We start from the raw sequence: 19,227 nt of genomic DNA on the forward strand, positions 1-19,227 counted from the left end.
ACTGTTTTATTATTACAGAGAAAAGGGAATCATTTAACCATGAAATAAACCCAATAGGGCTGTTCTGCCCCCAATAAGGGGTAATTATATCTTAGTTGGGATCAAGTACAGGTACTGTTTTATTATTACAGAGAAAAAGGAAATCATTTTCAAAAATTAGAATTATTTGCTTCTAATGGAGTCTATGGGAGACCGGCTTTCCATAATTCGGAGCTTTCTGGATAACAGGTTTCGAGATAAGGGATCCCAAAGCTGTACTTGCTAATAAAGATGGAATCCTGGAGGCCTACTTCATTGTTCTTACCTTATCTAACTTGTATGCAAAGCCTTTAAAACTTTATTTAGAATGAAAAGCAACACAAAAGAACATTAGTTAGCGGAGTCTACATGGCTAAAAATACTTTTATGGCTAAATATGGATAAAAACGTATCATAAGTATCATAACCCTTACCTTTAGTTTAGCTCTATTATCTAGGAATTTGCCAAAACCACTATTTTGGGTTAGGCCAAACCCTGAATTCTTCGTAAAATATCTGCCCGAATACCGAACCACATTTTAATTTGCATATGCATACTTAGATGTGTTGAATAGAATTGTGCAATTAATTTTTTTTTTTTTTTTTTTACTTCTGTGATCACTTGACCAAAAGTCATGTGATTTTAAGGATTCGGATTTGGTTCAGCCAGGCACTTGTATTCGGCTACCAAATGCTAAACAGAATCCTGGATTCGGTGCATCCCTAGTATTATCACTTACAACCAACCAGGTCAGTTCCCAGTCTCAGTCTGCCCCAAGAAAACCACCACCCTGCCTTAGCATATAATAAGGCAACAAAATGACTTGCATGCATGGAGCTGATGATATAATTGGTATCACTGAGACCAGATGAGATAAAACATGTGACTGGGCTGTGAATTTAATTGGTTACACCTTTTTTGGAAGGGCAGAGGGATTAAAAAAAAGCAGACAGTTTGTCTTTTTGTAAAGTCAGAATTAAATCAATGCACTAAAGAAGTTACCAGGGGTAGCACTGGGGAGGGTAGGAATTCCTTTGGGTAGAAATTTCAGCAGGGCTAAAGGTTACAAAAGAAAATTATCATTGGTGTATGCTAGAAACCAACCAATACAGATAAGAATAAGGCTAAGCTACTATTACAAATGGAGGAGATAGTATTATTATTAGTATTATTATGGGGAACTTTAATTATCCAGACACTGACTGGAGTAATGGGGTGGCCAAGTAAGAAAAACCTAGTAGGTTTGTAAATATGCAAAATGGCAACCAACTAGAAATGATTCTCTTTTAGACCTGGCAATAATTAATAATAATGAAATTAACTAACATTTGTGTGGGTTAGCATTAAGGGAACAGTAATCATTACATGGTAAATTAAAAAATGTTGGCCTGGAATATATTTGTATATAGAACTGGAGCAAAAATGGAGCAAGATTTGATTGGAGCAGTGTCACTGGTAGAGTACTGCAGGGCCCTGTCTTGGACTATTGATGTTTAACTTTATTTTTTATAAATGACCTTGAGGTGGGCATTGAAAGCACTCTATTTCTATTTTTTGCTGAGGTTACTGAATTGTGCACAACTATAATTTCCAAACAGGATAAAACCCCTCTGCAGAGCGATTTGACAAAATTGGAAAACTGGGCAGCAAACTGGCAAATGAGGTTCAATGTGGACAAATTCAAACTTAGGAACTTTGGTAAAAATAATAGAAATGCGACTTCTTACCACTAAATGGTAGTGTGTTGGGGGGGTGGGGGGGATCCTTAATTGAGAAGGATCTGGGGGTTTTGTAGATAACAAGTTGTCTAATTCCAGGCAGTGTCATTCTGTGGCTACTAAAGCAAATAAAGTGCTGTCTTGTATAAAAAGGGCATTGACTCAAGGGATGAAAACATAATTTTGCCCCTTTATAGGTCCCTGGTAAGGCCTCACCTTGAGTATGGGGGGCAGTTTTGGGCTCCAGTCCTTAAGAAGGATATTAATGAGCTGGAGAGAGTGCAGAGACTGCAACTAAACTGGTAAAGGGGATGGAAGATTTAAACTATAAGGGTATGCCGTCATGGTTGAGGTGGTTTTCTCTGGAGAAAAAAAAAAAAAAACACTTGCAAGGGGACAAGATTACTCTTTCCAAGTATAATATCCAAGGCTATTGGAATCTCAAGTTAGTTAGTATAGATATTGGTATAGATTAGTGTGTAGATAGATCTGTATCTGTGTGTGTATATATGTGCATTGGGGTTTGTTTAGAGGGGTTGAACCTGATGGACTTTGGAGTTTTTACAAACCAACAAAAACTATGTAACTATGTAAACAGTATAGGTCTCGACAGACCCACAGTGGAAAAGATGGGCTGATGTGGAATTCTCCTGGGCTGGGCACTACTGGGAGATCCCTGGTAGGCCAATCCAACACAGGTTGACAAAAATGGAATAATTCCATGAAATTAACAGTCATTATTTGGGATGCACCCGAATCACAAATCCTTCATGAAAGATTCAGCCGAATCCCAAAATGAATCCAAATTTGCATATGCAAATGTGGTCATGTAAGGGTTAAAGAGAAGCGCAGAGCGACACATTTTCAACTATCGTGTTCATGATAAATTCATGTAACTTTAAAGGATTCAGAAAATCAGAATCCTGCCTTAAGGCCGAATCCCAAACTGAATCCTGTATTCCCTACATATTATTTCCTTAATTTGGATAACTTACCTTCTGAAACCTCCTCCTCGCCTTCAGTGGATTCCTCGTGGTGGTTTTTAATTGGGTAGCCACTTCTACGCAGGCTTTTTCTTCTCCTTTTAACACGCGAATACATGTCCATGTTTTCCTTAATTCATAAGAAAGTTAAATAATTTAACAGAGGTAACTGTTTAAAGAAACAGTAGCAACATTCAAAAGGTACAGTATTCTGCACAGACTCACCCCTTATTAAGTGCCCAAACAGGGAAGGAACATTACATTACATTATATTTTATTTACATTAAAACACATTTATTTGGTGTTACTGTTCCTTTATTCTTGAACCAACAAATGTATTTTTTTAGCTGTGATACTGGTGTGTAGGCGCCATCTCAGTGCATTGTGCTAGATTTTGGCCTTTCAGAAGGAGTCAGCGCTGCACAACTGAACTGCTTTCAGATAAGCTATTGTTTCTCCTACTCAATGTTTGTTTGCAGGTTGCAAAATGCAAAACAAGACTTGGGACTTAATGATGTGCAGGCCAGACCGCAACCTACGGGACCTAACTGAGCCTCGCTTTTGGCTTGGGTGTGGCGGCATCTATTTATAGGCGCATCTGCACTTCCCCACCCCCTCAGTGATGTCAGAGGTGGGGCAGGTTGAGATCTATAAATAGACGCAAAGCTGCGGGTCAACAAATAGTCAACCTGCACATCACTATTGGGATTCCCCTGTTTGGGTGTTATTCCTATCTCTACCACTTGGTGGTGAATGGGAGCACATAAAGCAATGCAAATGATTTGTGAATTCATTTTCATCATTATCATTTATTCATATAGCGCTAGCAAATTATGCAGCGCTTCACAATTAATTTAAACCAACAGGGATCTTAAAAAGTTTAAAAAACAAGGGTATATATTTTGAAATATACAATGCTGAAATCTTCTCCTGCCTTCAGGAAACCTGCTTTTTGGAAGGGTAACTGGCTATGGGGTGTTATACATGATGAGTGTCTTTTTCATTTGTGGTGAATAAAGCACTAAACTTACAAATTCTGTATCTGTCCACATCCTGAGCCTCTCGACCTCCCTGGATTTGCCGCTGCGCCTGATATTGATGTTGTCCATTTCCTGCAGTACAGCTTCAGCAGTGCTGGGAATGGGATCATGGCAGAGAGATGTTAGTATATCTACTTTGGACTTGAATAGTTGAGTAAGACACCTACTTCTACTAAAGGGAGAATAGAAGAAAAACTTAAAATGTCTTATAATGATTTTTTTTTTTTTCAGTGGCTGGAATGGTGGAAGCAAAGAGAATTGGAGTACTTCCATAAGCATGCAAAATAAATAAGGAAGATTAGCTGAAATGTTGCTAAAAAGGCATCCATCTGAAAACCTTGCCAAATGATCTAAGCTGATCGTTCAGTGTATATGACATAGTGTGTTCTTACTGCACTCAAAACAACAAGTATAGTTATAATGCTCTGTACCATTGAAGATAAAATCATTCTAAACGCAGAACTATCTTCAAGCGGTATCCAAAGATAATAATGATCTTTGTTGACGGTGGTTTTACAGAGCTGCATGTACAGGTAGGTAGATGTAGGGAATCTCTCGCAAGTACAAAACAGTACCTCTTGGCTTGGAAGGCAGATACTGATGCAATGAGATAATAACCTGTGGGAAAGTGCTGTGGGATAGCAGGTATAGTAGGGAGAGATGGTGCCTATAGTAGCAGTGGGATAATAGCCTCTGGGAAGGGACTGGGGCTGTGGGATAGCAGGTATAGTAGGGAGAGATGGTGCCTATAGTAGCAGTGGGGGATAATAGCCTCTGGGAAGGGACTGGGGCTGTGGGATAGCAGGTATAGTAGGGAGAGATGGTGCCTATAGTAGCAGTGGGGGGGGATAATAGCCTCTGGGAAGGGACTGGGGCTGTGGGATAGCAGGTATAGTAGGGAGAGATGGTGCCTATAGTAGCAGTGGGATAATAGCCTCTGGGAAGGGACTGGGGCTGTGGGATAGCAGGTATAGTAGGGAGAGATGGTGCCTATAGTAGCAGTGGGGGGGGATAATAGCCTCTGGGAAGGGACTGGGGCTGTGGGATAGCAGGTATGGTAGGGAGAGATGGTGCCTATAGTAGCAGTGGGATAATAGCCTCTGGGAAGGGACTGTGGCTGTGGGATAGCAGGTATAGTAGGGAGAGATGGTGCCTATAGTAGCAGTGGGATAATAGCCTCTGGGAAGGGACTGTGGCTGTGGGATAGCAGGTATAGTAGGGAGAGATGGTGCCTATAGTAGCAGTGGGGGTATAATAGCCTCTGGGAAGGGACTGTGGTATATGATGTATAGCAAGTAGAACAGGTGAATTACAGGTCCAACTGGGGTTAACAGTCGGTTTACCCCAAGTCTGAGCACCACCACCACTACAGTCAGTCCTATATTAATGTGCACACACAAATACCGCTATCCTTGGTGACACAAGCATGAATAAATGTTCTCAGTCTGACTCTCAGAGCAGCCACCTTACTGTATTTTAGCCCCTAGGAATACATACCTATTTACAAGCTGATCAAACAGCAAGCTCTGATTCAGGGTCTCGAATCTGTTACTCTTGGGCCTGCAGCTTCTTCGAACTTCCCCTCCATTAATACAGGAAAGATCATTACTTCCCTCCTTCTCCGCATGTCGGGGGTGACTTCTAAGAGCTAACACAAGAACATGCTATGTTAAAGCGACATTAAGAATTCCATAGGCCTTAGATAACAAAACAAAAACATGATAATCTCTGCCACTAACTGTACTGGGATGGATTCATCTTTTCAACATGGTACTGTTGCCTAAATTCACTTACCTGTTCAGACAGGCCCCTACAATTATCCCTTCCTGGATCTTCCTAAAGGCACCATCTCTTATTACCACCCTATACTGGGGTGCCTCAGCCCCCAGAATATCCCTGGCTAAACTGCAAAACTCTGAGTTCGAGAGGCCTAGCATCTCCAAACCTCAGCTTGTATTACCTCGCTTCAAAATCTCCCATTAGCATTAATGCAACAACTATTGAAGCACAAATAATTGGCTCCTTCAAAGGGCTCAAAAACCTGTTATACAGAGGTCCTAGAGGCCACAAGGACTAACCCTGCTTATGCCCTCCACAGCCCGCACTTGGAGAACAATTATACAAATGTTTTCTAAGGGCACAACCCACTACTCAAAACATATGCACAGTCCCCAACTGGAAAACCATCCCTGACCCCCCCCTTGCCTGGGCCAGATATAAATGTTAAATACCTTGGAGACATCCTAGAACACCACCAATATTCATTTAGTATGGCAATGCCCTTATATATATCAATTCTGGCCCAGGATAGCAGAGGTCAGTCAAAATGTAGCACTTATAATCCCAATGGACCCCCTAATATTTCTGTTAAATCAGGTCTCACAAAAAGCCCCCCCACAAGGGCAGAGCAAGCACTTCTGGGATTCCTTTAAATTACAGCAAAGAGCCTGAAAATTAAATTTACCCCCATCCATCACCCAGTGGAAAAATGCAGTAAACTCTAGTGTTCCTATGTACAGACCTGCAAAGAGGCTGCCCTGAGAAATTTACGAAAAATATGATCCCTATGACTCCAAGAGCATTACCCGAAAGCTGAATATGTTTGAACGAATATGACAAACTGAGAACCTCTCGCACCCCTCACCCCCCCACCCCCACCCCAAAAAGCCATAGCAGGAAGGGAACCCTTGGTACAAACTAAAACACAAGGGATGGGGAAGTTACTTTATTAAAGTTATCCGGTTACAGAGAGTAAGAATCAATACTCATTAACTACAGAACCATGGGTTTCCCTATTGCCCTACAATGTCACCTCAGGTTCAGCTATCATTCCAAATTATATTAGGTCTTTCTGTGTCTTATGTTGTTCAAGTTCAATAAACAGTTTCTAACTTACATGCAATAAATCAATAAAAAAAATTGTTCAAAAGAAAAAATTCCATAGGCATTTTTTTCCGCATTCATTTTACAGAGTCTCACTCTGCATTTCAGAAGTTCTGCTGGATAAGGGATTATACTTGTTACTGAAGAGAAATGCTATAGGCAGGGTTGAAAATTGCTCCTTTAAACTTTCATTACACACAGTATAAACATCCCAAATATTCGTTCTACTTACATAAACTACTGTGGCTGTTTGGTAATGTAGCACCAGTTTGAGACGATAACCTAAAATACAGAAGCAAATGTGTTATACACGCTCATCCTCCATTGGCAGAAACACTTCCAGTAGAATAATAAAGCAGTTTGGCACACTGGAATACATATGGGCAAAATATTAAAGCAAACAGTTCTTAAGAAGACTAACATTGCAATTAAATAAGGAATAAATTAACATTTAAAAAAAAAAACAAAAACATGCTATTCTGCATTTTATTAACAGGTATGGTAAATGGGGCAGTATGGCAGGTCGACTGTGGTGTGGCACGGGAGGGTTTAGCGAGGTCTCTGCAGGGAGCACTGGGCTATATAGGTAGGAGACAAATAAGCAATATGCCCAATTTGGCCTCAGGGAGGGCCCCATTGATATCTAACATTTTTATTAGAATAAATACATATTATAACCTTGACTTCCTGGTTGCAATACTCCAGCCCTCTCGCTGTTTGGCGGTATGAGTTTGGGGGCTCTCTTTACACACAGGTTCGGCATGTTTGCAGGGGCGTTTGGCAGGAGGGGACAAATGACTGTCACTCAGGCTACCGTCGCTGCAGGTTTCCTTCTGCAAAAAAAAAAAAAAAAAAATCAAAAAGTCAAACCTTGTAATTAAAAAACATGAAAAACAGATTCTGCTTCACACAGTTAGCAATCTAGACACAAAGATTTACAGTGCCCCTCTTACCCAAAACAAAATCCTTAGTGTTATTCTGTGTTTTGCTGCTGCAGCTCCTCTTAGATGGTCTAAAGATCACTAAACATATATACAGGTATGGGATCCCTTATCCGGAAACCCGTTATTCAGAAAGCTCCGAATTACGGAAAGCCGGTCTCCCATAGACTCCATTTTAATCAAATAATTTAGAATTTTAAAACGGATTCCCTTTTTCTCTGTAGAAGTAAAACAGTACCTTATAATTGATCCCAACTAAGATATAATTATCCCTTATTGGGGGCAGAACAGCCCTATTGGGTTTATTTCATGGTTAAATGATTCCCTTTTCTCTGTAATAATAAAACAGTACCTGTACTTGATCCCAACTAAGATATAATTACCCCTTATTGGGGGCAGAACAGCCCTATTGGGTTTATTTAATGGTTAAATGATTCCCTTTTCTCTGTAATAATAAAACAGTACCTGTACTTGATCCCAACTAAGATATAATAAACCCAATAGGGCTGTTCTGCCCCCAATAAGGGGTAATTATATCTTAGTTGGGATCAAGTACAGGTACTGCTTTATTATTACAGAGAAAAGGGAATCATTTAACCATGAAATAAACCCAATAGGACTGTTCTGCCCCAATAAGGGGTAATTATATCTTAGTTGGGATCAAGTACAGGTACTGTTTTATTATTACAGAGAAAAGGGAATCATTTAACAATTAAATAAACCCAATAGGACTGTTCTGCCCCAATAAGGGGTAATTTCATGGTTAAATGATTCCCTTTTCTCTGTAATAATAAAACAGTACCTGTACTTGATCCCAAGATATAAATAATCCTTTTTGGATGCAAAACAATCCTATTGGGTTTAATTAATGTTTTATTGATTTTTTAGTAGACTTAAGGTATGGAGATTCAAATTACGGAAAGACCCCTTATCCAGAATACTCTTGGTCCCAGGCATTCCGGATAATGGGTCCTATATCTGTACATACAACCTAGTCAGCATTATTTGTGTTAAATCAGTGGTTCTCAACCTTCCTAATGCCGCGACCCTTTAATACAGTTCCTCATGTTGTGGTGACCCCCAACCATAAAATTATTCCTAAGACCATCGGAAATATGTGTTTTCCGATGGTCTTAGGAGACCCCTGTGAAAGGGTCATTTGACCCCCAAAGGGGTCCCGACCCACAGGTTGAGAACCGCGGTGTTAGATTAATGGTAGATTAACGTGCCAGCCTTTAATCTGATAGGCAATGGCCTGTCACTAGCGGTAAAAGGTTTCCAACCCCAAAAATAAGAAGAATGTTCTTTATTCAGCGGATATCTGCCTATTGTCTACTTATTAATAACAGAACAATGAATTTTTAATCTTTACTCTAGAACTACTTTTTGTTTTAGCAACTTCCTCTGTTTGTGTTGATGAAGGCTGTCCAACTGGAGCCCTCCATGAAATATTATGGTCCCCTGACTGCTCAAAAGCTCCAAATGGCTTCCTTGGACAACATTATCATTTTATGAGACTCTGGCCCTGGAATGTGTTATATAGCCAATTGGCCCATTACATGGAAACAGTTGGACTGGTCTAGATCGCTGCAGAGCTCATATGCAAGGTCAGTAGAGCAGCCCTGGATCTATAGAGGCTACGGCAAGATGGCAGAAGCAAAGTATAGCTGAGCTGTTCATTATATACACACTATAAATCAATAAATATTGTAAATACTTAAACAGGACTACATTGTGTGACCAGTATCTATTTCCTATAGTTAAAACACCGCCTAGAAAGATAATGGTCTTGCTTTAAGTATGTTCAAGTGTTGAACAGACTGAGGGGGGTTAGAGTTGAGCAGCCAGAAGCACTAACAATAAACTGAATACATTTGTGTTCTCAAGCAACAAACACTAACAAACCAAAGCCTTGTTTTGTAACCAGTTGGCACACAGAGACCCATGGGTGGCATTTTACTCATAGGGCCTACAGGACACACAGTATTTTACATTCTCTTAGGGAGAATCATGGCAGTCTAAATTCCCTCTCCCAACTCCAGTCACATTCCCATTTAAGATTTAAACAACTAAAGGTTTACAAAGAGGTAGGCTAAAAATAATACACATCATGCTGTGACGGTTCTGTACCAGCCCAAGGCACCCAGAGCCCTATAGCAGGGCAGATCTGTGCCTCTGGCGATGCGCCCAGTAGCCCCCCATCTTTGTTTCTGCTGATTCCCAGAACATGCTCTGTGCTGCTGTCACTTACCTAAGATATATACAATATATAATTCACAATACAAGGCCTGTAATTAGTCATTATTTCAGATTCACATTACTTGGCAGCTCAGCCACCAGTGAATTCTGCATCACAATTCAAAAACCATCCCTGTAGCATCAGCTTCTATGACAAACAAAACTCATTACCTGCTTCGTGATTTCCAGCCTAAGCTTAGCTACTCAACAGCAGCCCAGAGCACACTGAGCATGTGCAGTGCCACCGACACTCAAAAGACGCTCTAACAAGATCCAAGAGTGGGCAACTTTAGTCCTGACTCATTACTGTTAGGCTTCTGGGTCTGCACTCAAAGGCACTTATTTTGGGGCAAAAACGCAGTGTGTGTATCAGCTCTGTGTGGTACAAGCCTTATGGGGCCACTAAACCTCTGGGTACAGTACAAGCACAAAGATCCTGCAGCCCCATTATTTGCCAATGCCTAAGCAATCACTGCATAAAATTGTCCAAATAGCTCACAGAAGGTCTGGAACTAGGGATGCACCAAATCCATGATTCGGTGCAGGATTCAGCCAAGATTCTGCCTTATTCAGCAGGATTCAGATTCCAAATCCACGCTTCTGGCCAAACCGAATCCAAATACTTAAAATCACCTGACTTTTTGTCACGTAAACACAGATGTTGAACATTTTTCTGCGTTCAGTGCTCTTTAACCCTTCCGTGTACTAATTTGCAAATGGACTCGGGGGTTTGGCTGAATCTGGGATTCGGTGTATCCCTATCAGGAACCCAAATAGTCTAAACCAGTGATCCCCAACCAGTGGCTCAGGGGCAACATGTTGCTCACCAACCCCTTGAATGTTGCTCCCAGTGTCCCCAAACCAGGGAGTTATTTTTCAATTCCTGACTTGGGGGCAAGTTTTGGTTGAATAAAAACAAGATTTCCTACCAAATAAAGCCCCTGTAAGCTGATAGGGTGCATAGAGGCTGCCTAATAGCCAATCACAGCCCTTATTTGGCTCCTCCATGAACTTTTATGGTGCTTGTGTTGCTTTCAAAGTCTTTTTACATTTGACTGTGGCTCACGAGTAAGAAAGGTTGGGAAACCCTGCTCTAAACAACCACTGCAATAAATTACAGCAGAGCCTCAGAACATACAAAAATGTACAATCCCCAGTGTGCCAGCCATACATAACACTGCACAGAATCTTTTGAATCCTCTATTAAACGCTGTATAAAAATCACTCATAAAATGTTACGAGATCGACTGACAAAAGCTTATTTGGCATAAGGAACGGGCGAGAGCCGTGCAATGAGCACTACATGTGACTGTAGGGGAGTCCTCATGTGAACTCAGGCTCTATGCACACGTATGGGAGAAGGTCCAGTTCTGCTAGAGAAGCGGATCTCAGCTCATGTGACTGTGCAGATATACATAGAACCTTCACTAACAGCCTGTAGCTTTCCTTCACTCTCTGCATTCGGCTGCTGTACTGCTACACATATGCACATACGTTTATATAAAGGGGAAGTATAGCTTACACAACTGCGTACAAAGTAACCATCTAACTTAACCATTTGGAAGATCACAAAAAAAAAAAACTTTTTAGATAAAGGGCAATATCTTACATTGTTTAAATGAATTAAAATGTACTTAAAATGGATGACCTCCCAAATTTTTTTTTTTTGTAGAATCCCCAATTTCTGTTTCTCAGGGAACCAGTAAAGAATGGAAAATTTAAAGTCAAGAAAATGCATTACATTTTATATATTGGTGGGACCACAAAAAACAGTGTAAATAAAGAATTTTTATTGTACAGGTATGGGATCGGTTATCCGGAAACCCATTATCCAAAAAGCTCCCAATTACGGAAACGAACATCTCCCATAGACATAATTTTAATCTAATAATTAAAAATGTTAATTATATTTTTCTCTAATAATAAAACAGTACCTGTACTTGATCCCGACTAAGATATAATTACCCCTTATTGGGGGCAGAACAGCCCTATTGGGTTTATTTCATGGTTAAATGATTCCCTTTTCTCTGTAATAATAAAACAGTACCTGTACTTGATCCCAACTAAGATATAATTACCCCTTATTGGGGGCAGAACAGCCCTATTGGGTTTATTTCATGGTTAAATGATTCCCTTTTCTCTGTAATAATAAAAACAGTACCTGTACTTGATCCCAACTAAGATATAATTACCCCTTATTGGGGGCAGAACAGCCCTATTGGGTTTATTTCATGGTTAAATGATTCCCTTTTCTCTGTAATAATAAAACAGTACCTGTACTTGATCCCAACTAAGATATAATTACCCCTTATTGGGGGCAGAACAGCCCTATTGGGTTTATTTCATGGTTAAATGATTCCCTTTTCTCTGTAATAATAAAAACAGTACCTGTACTTGATCCCAACTAAGATATAATTACCCCTTATTGGGGGCAGAACAGCCCTATTGGGTTTATTTCATGGTTAAATGATTCCCTTTTCTCTGTAATAATAAAACAGTACCTGTACTTGATCCCAACTAAGATATAATTACCCCTTATTGGGGGCAGAACAGCCCTATTGGGTTTATTTCATGGTTAAATGATTCCCTTTTCTCTGTAATAAGACAGTACCTGTACTTGATCCCAACTAAGATATAATTACCCCTTATTGGGGGCAGAACAGCCCTATTGGGTTTATTTCATGGTTAAATGATTCTTTGGCAGACTTATGGCAGTTAGATCCAAATTACAGAAAGATCCCTTATCCGGTCTAGAGCATTCTGGATAATAAGTCCAATACCTGTATATTGTAAATGTAAATGCTGTTTAAAGCAGTATCTGGCTGTTTATGGCACGTCTGGTTCTGACTCTAGAAACAATGGAGCACAAGTCAGCGGATTCACAAACCTGAAGAAGTGATTTCTGCTACATTGCTTCAAAAGTCAGACCAAGAGACGAAAAAGTGACAGAAAGACACTTTGATAAAAATTTATTTTGCAAACAACTTAAAAACCACTGAAAACATTTAATGAACATGTATTAGGAAGTTGTTTAGAACTTAGATTGTAAGCTCTACAGGGCAGGGACTTCCTTCCTACTGTGTCTCATACCACATGGCACTTATTCCCTGTGCATTTATATATATTTATTGTATTTATTTATTATATCACTTGTCCTCCCTGTGTGTAATTCTGTATATTGTAAGATTGTACAGCGCTGCGTATCCTTGTGGCGCTTTATAAAGTTATACATACATACAATTCATTGTTCCCCTTAATAACTATTTGTTGACATATACCCATACAAAGGTTCCAAAATGGAACTATTGGGAGCAAATAAAACTAACTTTAAGAAACCCATGACTGCTGGCCAAAAACATTTCACTTAAGCAGCAGTGTCCCTGGGCATACTTTAGGGTATAATTGCCCTTTAAATGGTGCTCGGTGCAGGTTTATGACAAGTATTTCCATATTCTGGCACAAGCAGGAAGAGTTAAGAAAGTGCAGCCAAGTCCGCGCTAGCACTGTAGGAAAGCTACGATTCCCACTTCCAACCATGACACCGATCATGGACATGATCTGCAGCCTGACTTGGCAAAATCCGTACTGGCAGCGGCACAACAGGCAGTAAGAGCCAAGAACACGGATATGTAGAGGCAGCACGCTGTAACAACAGGTACTATATACACCAGAGCCATAGTAACGTGCTTGCTAGTCGCAATGTTAGGAGCCAACGGAATCAAGACAATAAGCAAATCCTTAATCAGTTAAAGGGGAAGTAAACCTTAGAACAAAAGTTAGCCTAATGAAAGTAAATATAATTCTAATTAAGTTTCCAGTGTACATGAAACTTATTTGTAAATGTAACTGCAATCAAAAGCAGTATTGGCTGATCTTTTTTCTGCAATGCTGGTTCTGACTCTTGAAACGATGCAGCAAAAGTCATTCCTCCTTCAGAGAAGACTCCATTTTTCATAATGCCTTGCACACGTCCTAAATCGTAATCAGCAGGCTCCTGCTACATTTGTTTAATAGTCAGAATAAGCAGTGCAGAGAATGGCAAGGAACAGCTACTGATTTATATAGCAATGTTAGGTTAGAAACGTTTGGTCGGATAAGGATAAAATCTGCGCATGTATCCGAGTATCTGCCGATATCCTTGGGGCCTACAATGGGAGTTACTTTCATACGACCGGCGTCTGCCAACTATTTCATGTCATATTATGACATATCTAAACCAATAAAAACAAAACATTTGAAAATAAAGTATTGCCTAGCCAAGAATGTTGCAGTTCTAACCAGCATTCCCATAGACAGCAATGGCAAATATATTTGTTATTAAAGGAGAAGGTAAGTAAGCTTTATCAGAAAGGTCTATGTAAATACAGCCATAAGCACTCACAGAAACACTGCACTGAGTCCTCTATCAAAAGAAACAGGATTTCTTGTCTTTGTATTCCTGTGCCAGAGACACGCAGCTATATCCCTCTCCTGCTCCCCCCTCCCTCAAGAATGCTAAAAACTCCCTCCCCCCTTAGGAATGTGGATCTGAGCCAATCAGCAGGAAGCTGACTCATAGTCTTACTAACTGAGCATGTACACCGGTCTTGGTGCAGGAGCGAGGCATTATGGGAACTTTCATTACAGAGCTCAGAGTTTTTTTTTCCTATGAGGCTTCTGATCATCTGAATGGGAGAAATATGGGGAGACTTAAGGGCACCATTGAGAGAACTGAAGGTATGCCTGCAGCTTGAGATTAACTCTTTATCAAAGCCAGTCTTTGTCCATTGCTGTTCTCCACCCTGGTGGTTGAAACAATGTAGCAGAAGCCAGCCAGCTGACAGTCAGTACATTCAGGCAAAGTTGCCTTCTGCTACATTGTACAGAAAGGGACATGCAAATCCTGTCCCCAGTAGCAACTATATTTACACGTGACTTTAAAGGGGTAGAGAACCTTTAAATTAACTTTTAGTATGATTTAGACATTGATATTCTAATAATTTGCAACCAGTCTTCATTTTTTTTTATGGAGTTTTTTCAGCTATTTAGCTTTTTTTTTTTATTCAGCAGCTCTCCGGTTTGGTATTTCAGCAGGTATCTGGTTGCTAGTATGCAAATCACCCTAGCAACCAGGCAGTAGATGAACGAGTTGGGAAAATGAATAGATTAGGGCCTGCATAGAAAGATAAGTAATAAAAAGTAAAAATAAACTGTAGCCTTAGCAGAGCAATAGTTTTTTGGCTGCTGGGTCAGTGACCCCCATTTGAAAGCTAAATAATTCAAAAACTAAAAAAAAAATAAAAAACTACAGCAAAGTTGCTAGGAATAGGGTATTCTTTGTGCCTGTATGTTACCCAACCACTTAGATTGTAAGCTCTACGGGGCAGGGACCTTCTTCCTACTGTGTCTCATACAACATGGCACATATAATAATATATTTATTGTATTTATTTATTATAACACTTGTCCTCCCTGTGTGTAATTTTGTATTCTGTAAGATTGTACAGCGCTGCGTACCCTTGTGGCGCTTTATAAATAAAGTTATACATACATACATTCTATAACACACTAAAAGTTTACTTAAAGGTGAAGCACCCCTTTAAAACCATGGAAAATGTATAGTAAATGTAGATTAGAATCAGGCTGCCTTTCCCTATATTGGGGTTTACCTGCCCTATAACGCTCTGAGCCCATCTGGAAGGAGTAAGAAAGCAGTACAAGCAGTTCTGCACACAGCGCGTGGGGCTCCAGTGAAACCTTAGGTGACCTCTCCTTATTCAATCCGAGCGCAGATAGAATTTCTATCCCAGCTGTGCGGTCCCTGGCACTTACACTGTGTGCTTCCTCCATGCAGCCCAGAACCCATATAAACATTGTGATTAAAGGGACCCACACAGCCGAGTCATACTGGGAAATGTACAATGCCCGTGCAAGCCTCTATATAGGAGCATATAACTACACACAAGGTGGAGCTGAATAAACAGTCAGGGACATGGTAGGCTGAGCAGAGCACAGAAACCAGACAGACAACGTTCCACCTCCCAATGCACAAACACACCAAGGGGAACACCTTTGTATCTGAATTGCACAACAGACACACTCAACTTCTAAAGCCACAATCCCTGCTGAGAGGAAATTAAAGGGCAGCTTAACCCTAAACAAATTCCAGCTTGTGCTTCTCTAAAAGCATTGGGCTGCTGTATGCATACTCATGTACAGCAGCCTGCTGGGGTTTGTATCGAGAAGTGTGTTGGATTTAACATATAACCAGGTAAATCACTGCCATTTAAAGCTCAAGGGGACAGTGGAGCAAAATTACAGAGACTGGCACATATTAATCTGCAAGGGTGCCAATATTTACATGTATATCTGTATTTCTAAGGTGTATGGGCTACCATACTGGCTGCTTTGCTTAATAAAGTTCTGAAAACTCTATTAGGCCATAATGCATGTGGTTATAGAGGCACAGAGCACCTACAAGCATTCACTTGCTTCAACATAAGGTATTTACATTGTGACAAATGTATGTGATTAAAGTCAATAATTCAACCTCTAGGGCTATGGGGCAATTTGGTGAAAATGTCCAAAATCAACCCCGCTGTCTCCAAGTGAATTCAATGAGAATCACATGATCAGTATAAAACCACTCAAACAAGTGACCAAATGTGAATACAGATGATAAAGTGACTACGGAACCAATAAACAGCATATCCCAAAAGCCAAACACCAAAGCTGAGCATTATAGTTAGATTTAGATTGCCTTTCCCTCAAATAAAACGTATTGTGTTCCCCTCTGAAATGGAAGCAGGAGTTTTACAGCCGAACAGAAACAAGGACACCCATCCCAACAACAATAAATCACTACAATGCTTGGAGCAGAAGCACTGCGGGGCCCCTATGGTTACTATCCAATAGAAGTTACAAGCTTGAGTCACATGACAAAATAACAAAAACTGTAATAGAAAATAAAAATTACAATCAACTGTATTATTAGTATTACTGACACTACTTATATAGCGCCAACAGATTCCACAGTGCAGTACAATAATCTTACAAAAATCAAACTAAGTGTCAACTGCACAGTGAATTTACCCCTTTATTTGGCAATTCTATTCCTTTTCTATTATAAGCCACTGGTCTAACAGCTGTGATTACGCTGAGCTGTAGTTCCGCAAGAGCCAGAGAGCCACAGCTCGCAGAGTAGAACTACACACAATAAAGGAGCAAAGTCAGGATTTCGCAAGGTGGTGCTGCATTTCCAGGAAGTGGGCACTAGGGGTCGCCGCACCAACCTGCTCAGCAGCTGGCCCTTTGTTTACACTGGAGGCTGAGTTATGCGCTGCCCCCAGATGAACTTGGATGCTGTAAGTAAAACCCAGATTAACATGCAATCCAACTGAAAGCTCTGTGCTGCCTTGTGTCCTCGGCTAGCAGGACCAAGGGCCCCACCTTCAGAGCCCGGGTTTAACCCCTTCCCTGCTGGAGGTACAGGTAACCAGGGTTGGACCGGGCCAATGGGACACCAGGGAAAAAAAACCCGGTGGGCCCCGCCAACCCAGACCCAATCCGAAGGTCTGGCTCTCCCCCCCGATCATGGTTAAGTAAAAGGTATGCACACTCAGGGGTGGGTGGTCGATCAGCAGGGGCCCAGGGGTGTGTGGGGGTCCTTAGGGTGGAAGACCTGATGGGCCCCGCACACCCCAGTCAGACAGTAACACAATGTACTACATTACCTCTCTGAGGGTTTTAACACCAATAAGCACATAATCCTATTGGCCAAAGTAGCACAGAGAGCCAGAGGGAGCCAATCACAGCACCATTCAAAGCTCCGGGGGGCCTCTGTACATATTACACAAAATCCCCATGCACCAAAACTTCTAAAATATGTGAGGAATGTGGAAATAAATCAGTATATAAATGGGAGGGAAGGCATTATATGTTTGTAGAACTCCCTGGTACTCCTGAAATCCTTATATATGAAAATGGGGAGAACACTGTTGCCTATTCCAAGAGTCCCACAATAATATAATATATTGATATAATACATTATATTTATATATAAAAAGAAAAATACTGCACTCACAGGAACTTCTAAAAAAAAAAAAAAAAAAAGGTTTATTTACAAAAGTTTGCTAATTTGGCACTTTTCTTTTTGAGAAGTTCCTGTGAGTTTGGTACACTCTCTCTTTATAATTTTCTTTACCTGCACCGGGACAGTTGGCCCTACAGTTAAGGGCAGTGCCCCTCTTTGTTCTTTATATATATTTTCATATTCTGCACAGTAACACATCCTCCCTTATCAGAGCCTGGTGACCAATCAGAAAATGGTTTAGAGCAGTCTGATAAAGGCCAAGTACACCTTAAATACAAGAAATGAAAACTTTATATCTACTTGAATGGCTTTTAGTGCTGTGGACTGAAAAATCAATGGGCCACAGTGCCAGAGCCATAGATTGTACATTTCCAGCTGGTTCTTTCATCTACGCCAGGGTGATAATTTGCATGGCAACAAGCAAAACGGAGGTTCAAAGAGACACCAGTGTTTAAGGGTTAAAAGCGAATGTCTGATTGGCTACTGAAACCAGCGACCAATCCCCTGCTGTGCCCCCCACCCAAACAAGTTAGGAGAAATCCAGGGACAGGCAGCCTATCAAATCTCATACATGATATAGAGCAGCTCTGCCTTGGGGAGATACCGCCTGTGACCAGAGAGGGCGCTGTATCAGCTCCTTCCCAGACAGACACAAACAAGAACTTTTGTTCTTCCCTGGCAGATTGCATTTAACCCCCCTACACACACAGTACCCTGCATGTACTGCACCCACACTACTCACAGCTGCTGTGCCCAGGGCACTCAGTGCCCACACACCAGCCTCACTGTCTCCACACCCAGTACAATGAATCTATTCCTCTCCTTACTAGGGCTGAATCTGATTGGACAGCAGGGATGCCAGTGTGTGGGTATGGGCAGACATACAGATGGGTGAAGCCAAAGCACAATATGTTGGTTTACCCTGCACCTGTGGCACCCTGGCACCTACTCAACTCCAGTTCCTACACTTATGTACTGGAGGGGCCACCGATCTAGACTGGGCACTAAGCAGACTTTAACCCCTAAACCTCTGCCTTCTACCAATGCCACCTTTATACCCAGGCACCCAATTACAGTCTATTCAAAGAGTTGTGGCCCCAACAGAGCCCATTTGAAAACAGGGCACAAAGGGCCACAGGGGCCCAGGGTAAGTGCCCTGTACATGAAGCCCACTATAAGGGCAGAGGTAAAAGGGGGTCTCCTGGGTGGGGGTGCTATTGGGCAGTAAAAGGGGTGCAAGCACTGTATTTGGACACACTGTGGGTGCTACTATATTAGCCTCCCCTCCCCCCATGAACCTACCAACAGTCTGAAAGCCTGTAAAGGCTGCTGAG

At 41.1% G+C, this 19,227-nt stretch overlaps 1 protein-coding gene across 2 annotated transcripts in view; it reads right to left on the minus strand.

Moving 5' to 3' along the window:
• atad2b (ATPase family, AAA domain containing 2B) overlaps positions 1-19,227 on the minus strand; it is a 78,181-nt gene that overhangs the window by 58,077 nt on the left and 877 nt on the right. For both annotated transcript variants that reach the window (XM_004918187.4, XM_002935984.5), the window contains exons 2-6: positions 7,322-7,476; positions 6,876-6,925; positions 5,258-5,408; positions 3,752-3,854; positions 2,733-2,850 (exon numbers count right to left, since the gene is read on the minus strand). In XM_004918187.4, coding sequence (XP_004918244.1) covers positions 2,733-2,850; positions 3,752-3,854; positions 5,258-5,408; positions 6,876-6,925; positions 7,322-7,476 — 577 coding nt within the window. The remainder of the gene's footprint in view (positions 1-2,732; positions 2,851-3,751; positions 3,855-5,257; positions 5,409-6,875; positions 6,926-7,321; positions 7,477-19,227) is intronic.

The sequence above is a fragment of the Xenopus tropicalis genome, chromosome 5 (genome assembly GCF_000004195.4).
Source record: "Xenopus tropicalis strain Nigerian chromosome 5, UCB_Xtro_10.0, whole genome shotgun sequence".
NCBI classification, from domain to species: domain Eukaryota; kingdom Metazoa; phylum Chordata; class Amphibia; order Anura; family Pipidae; genus Xenopus; species Xenopus tropicalis.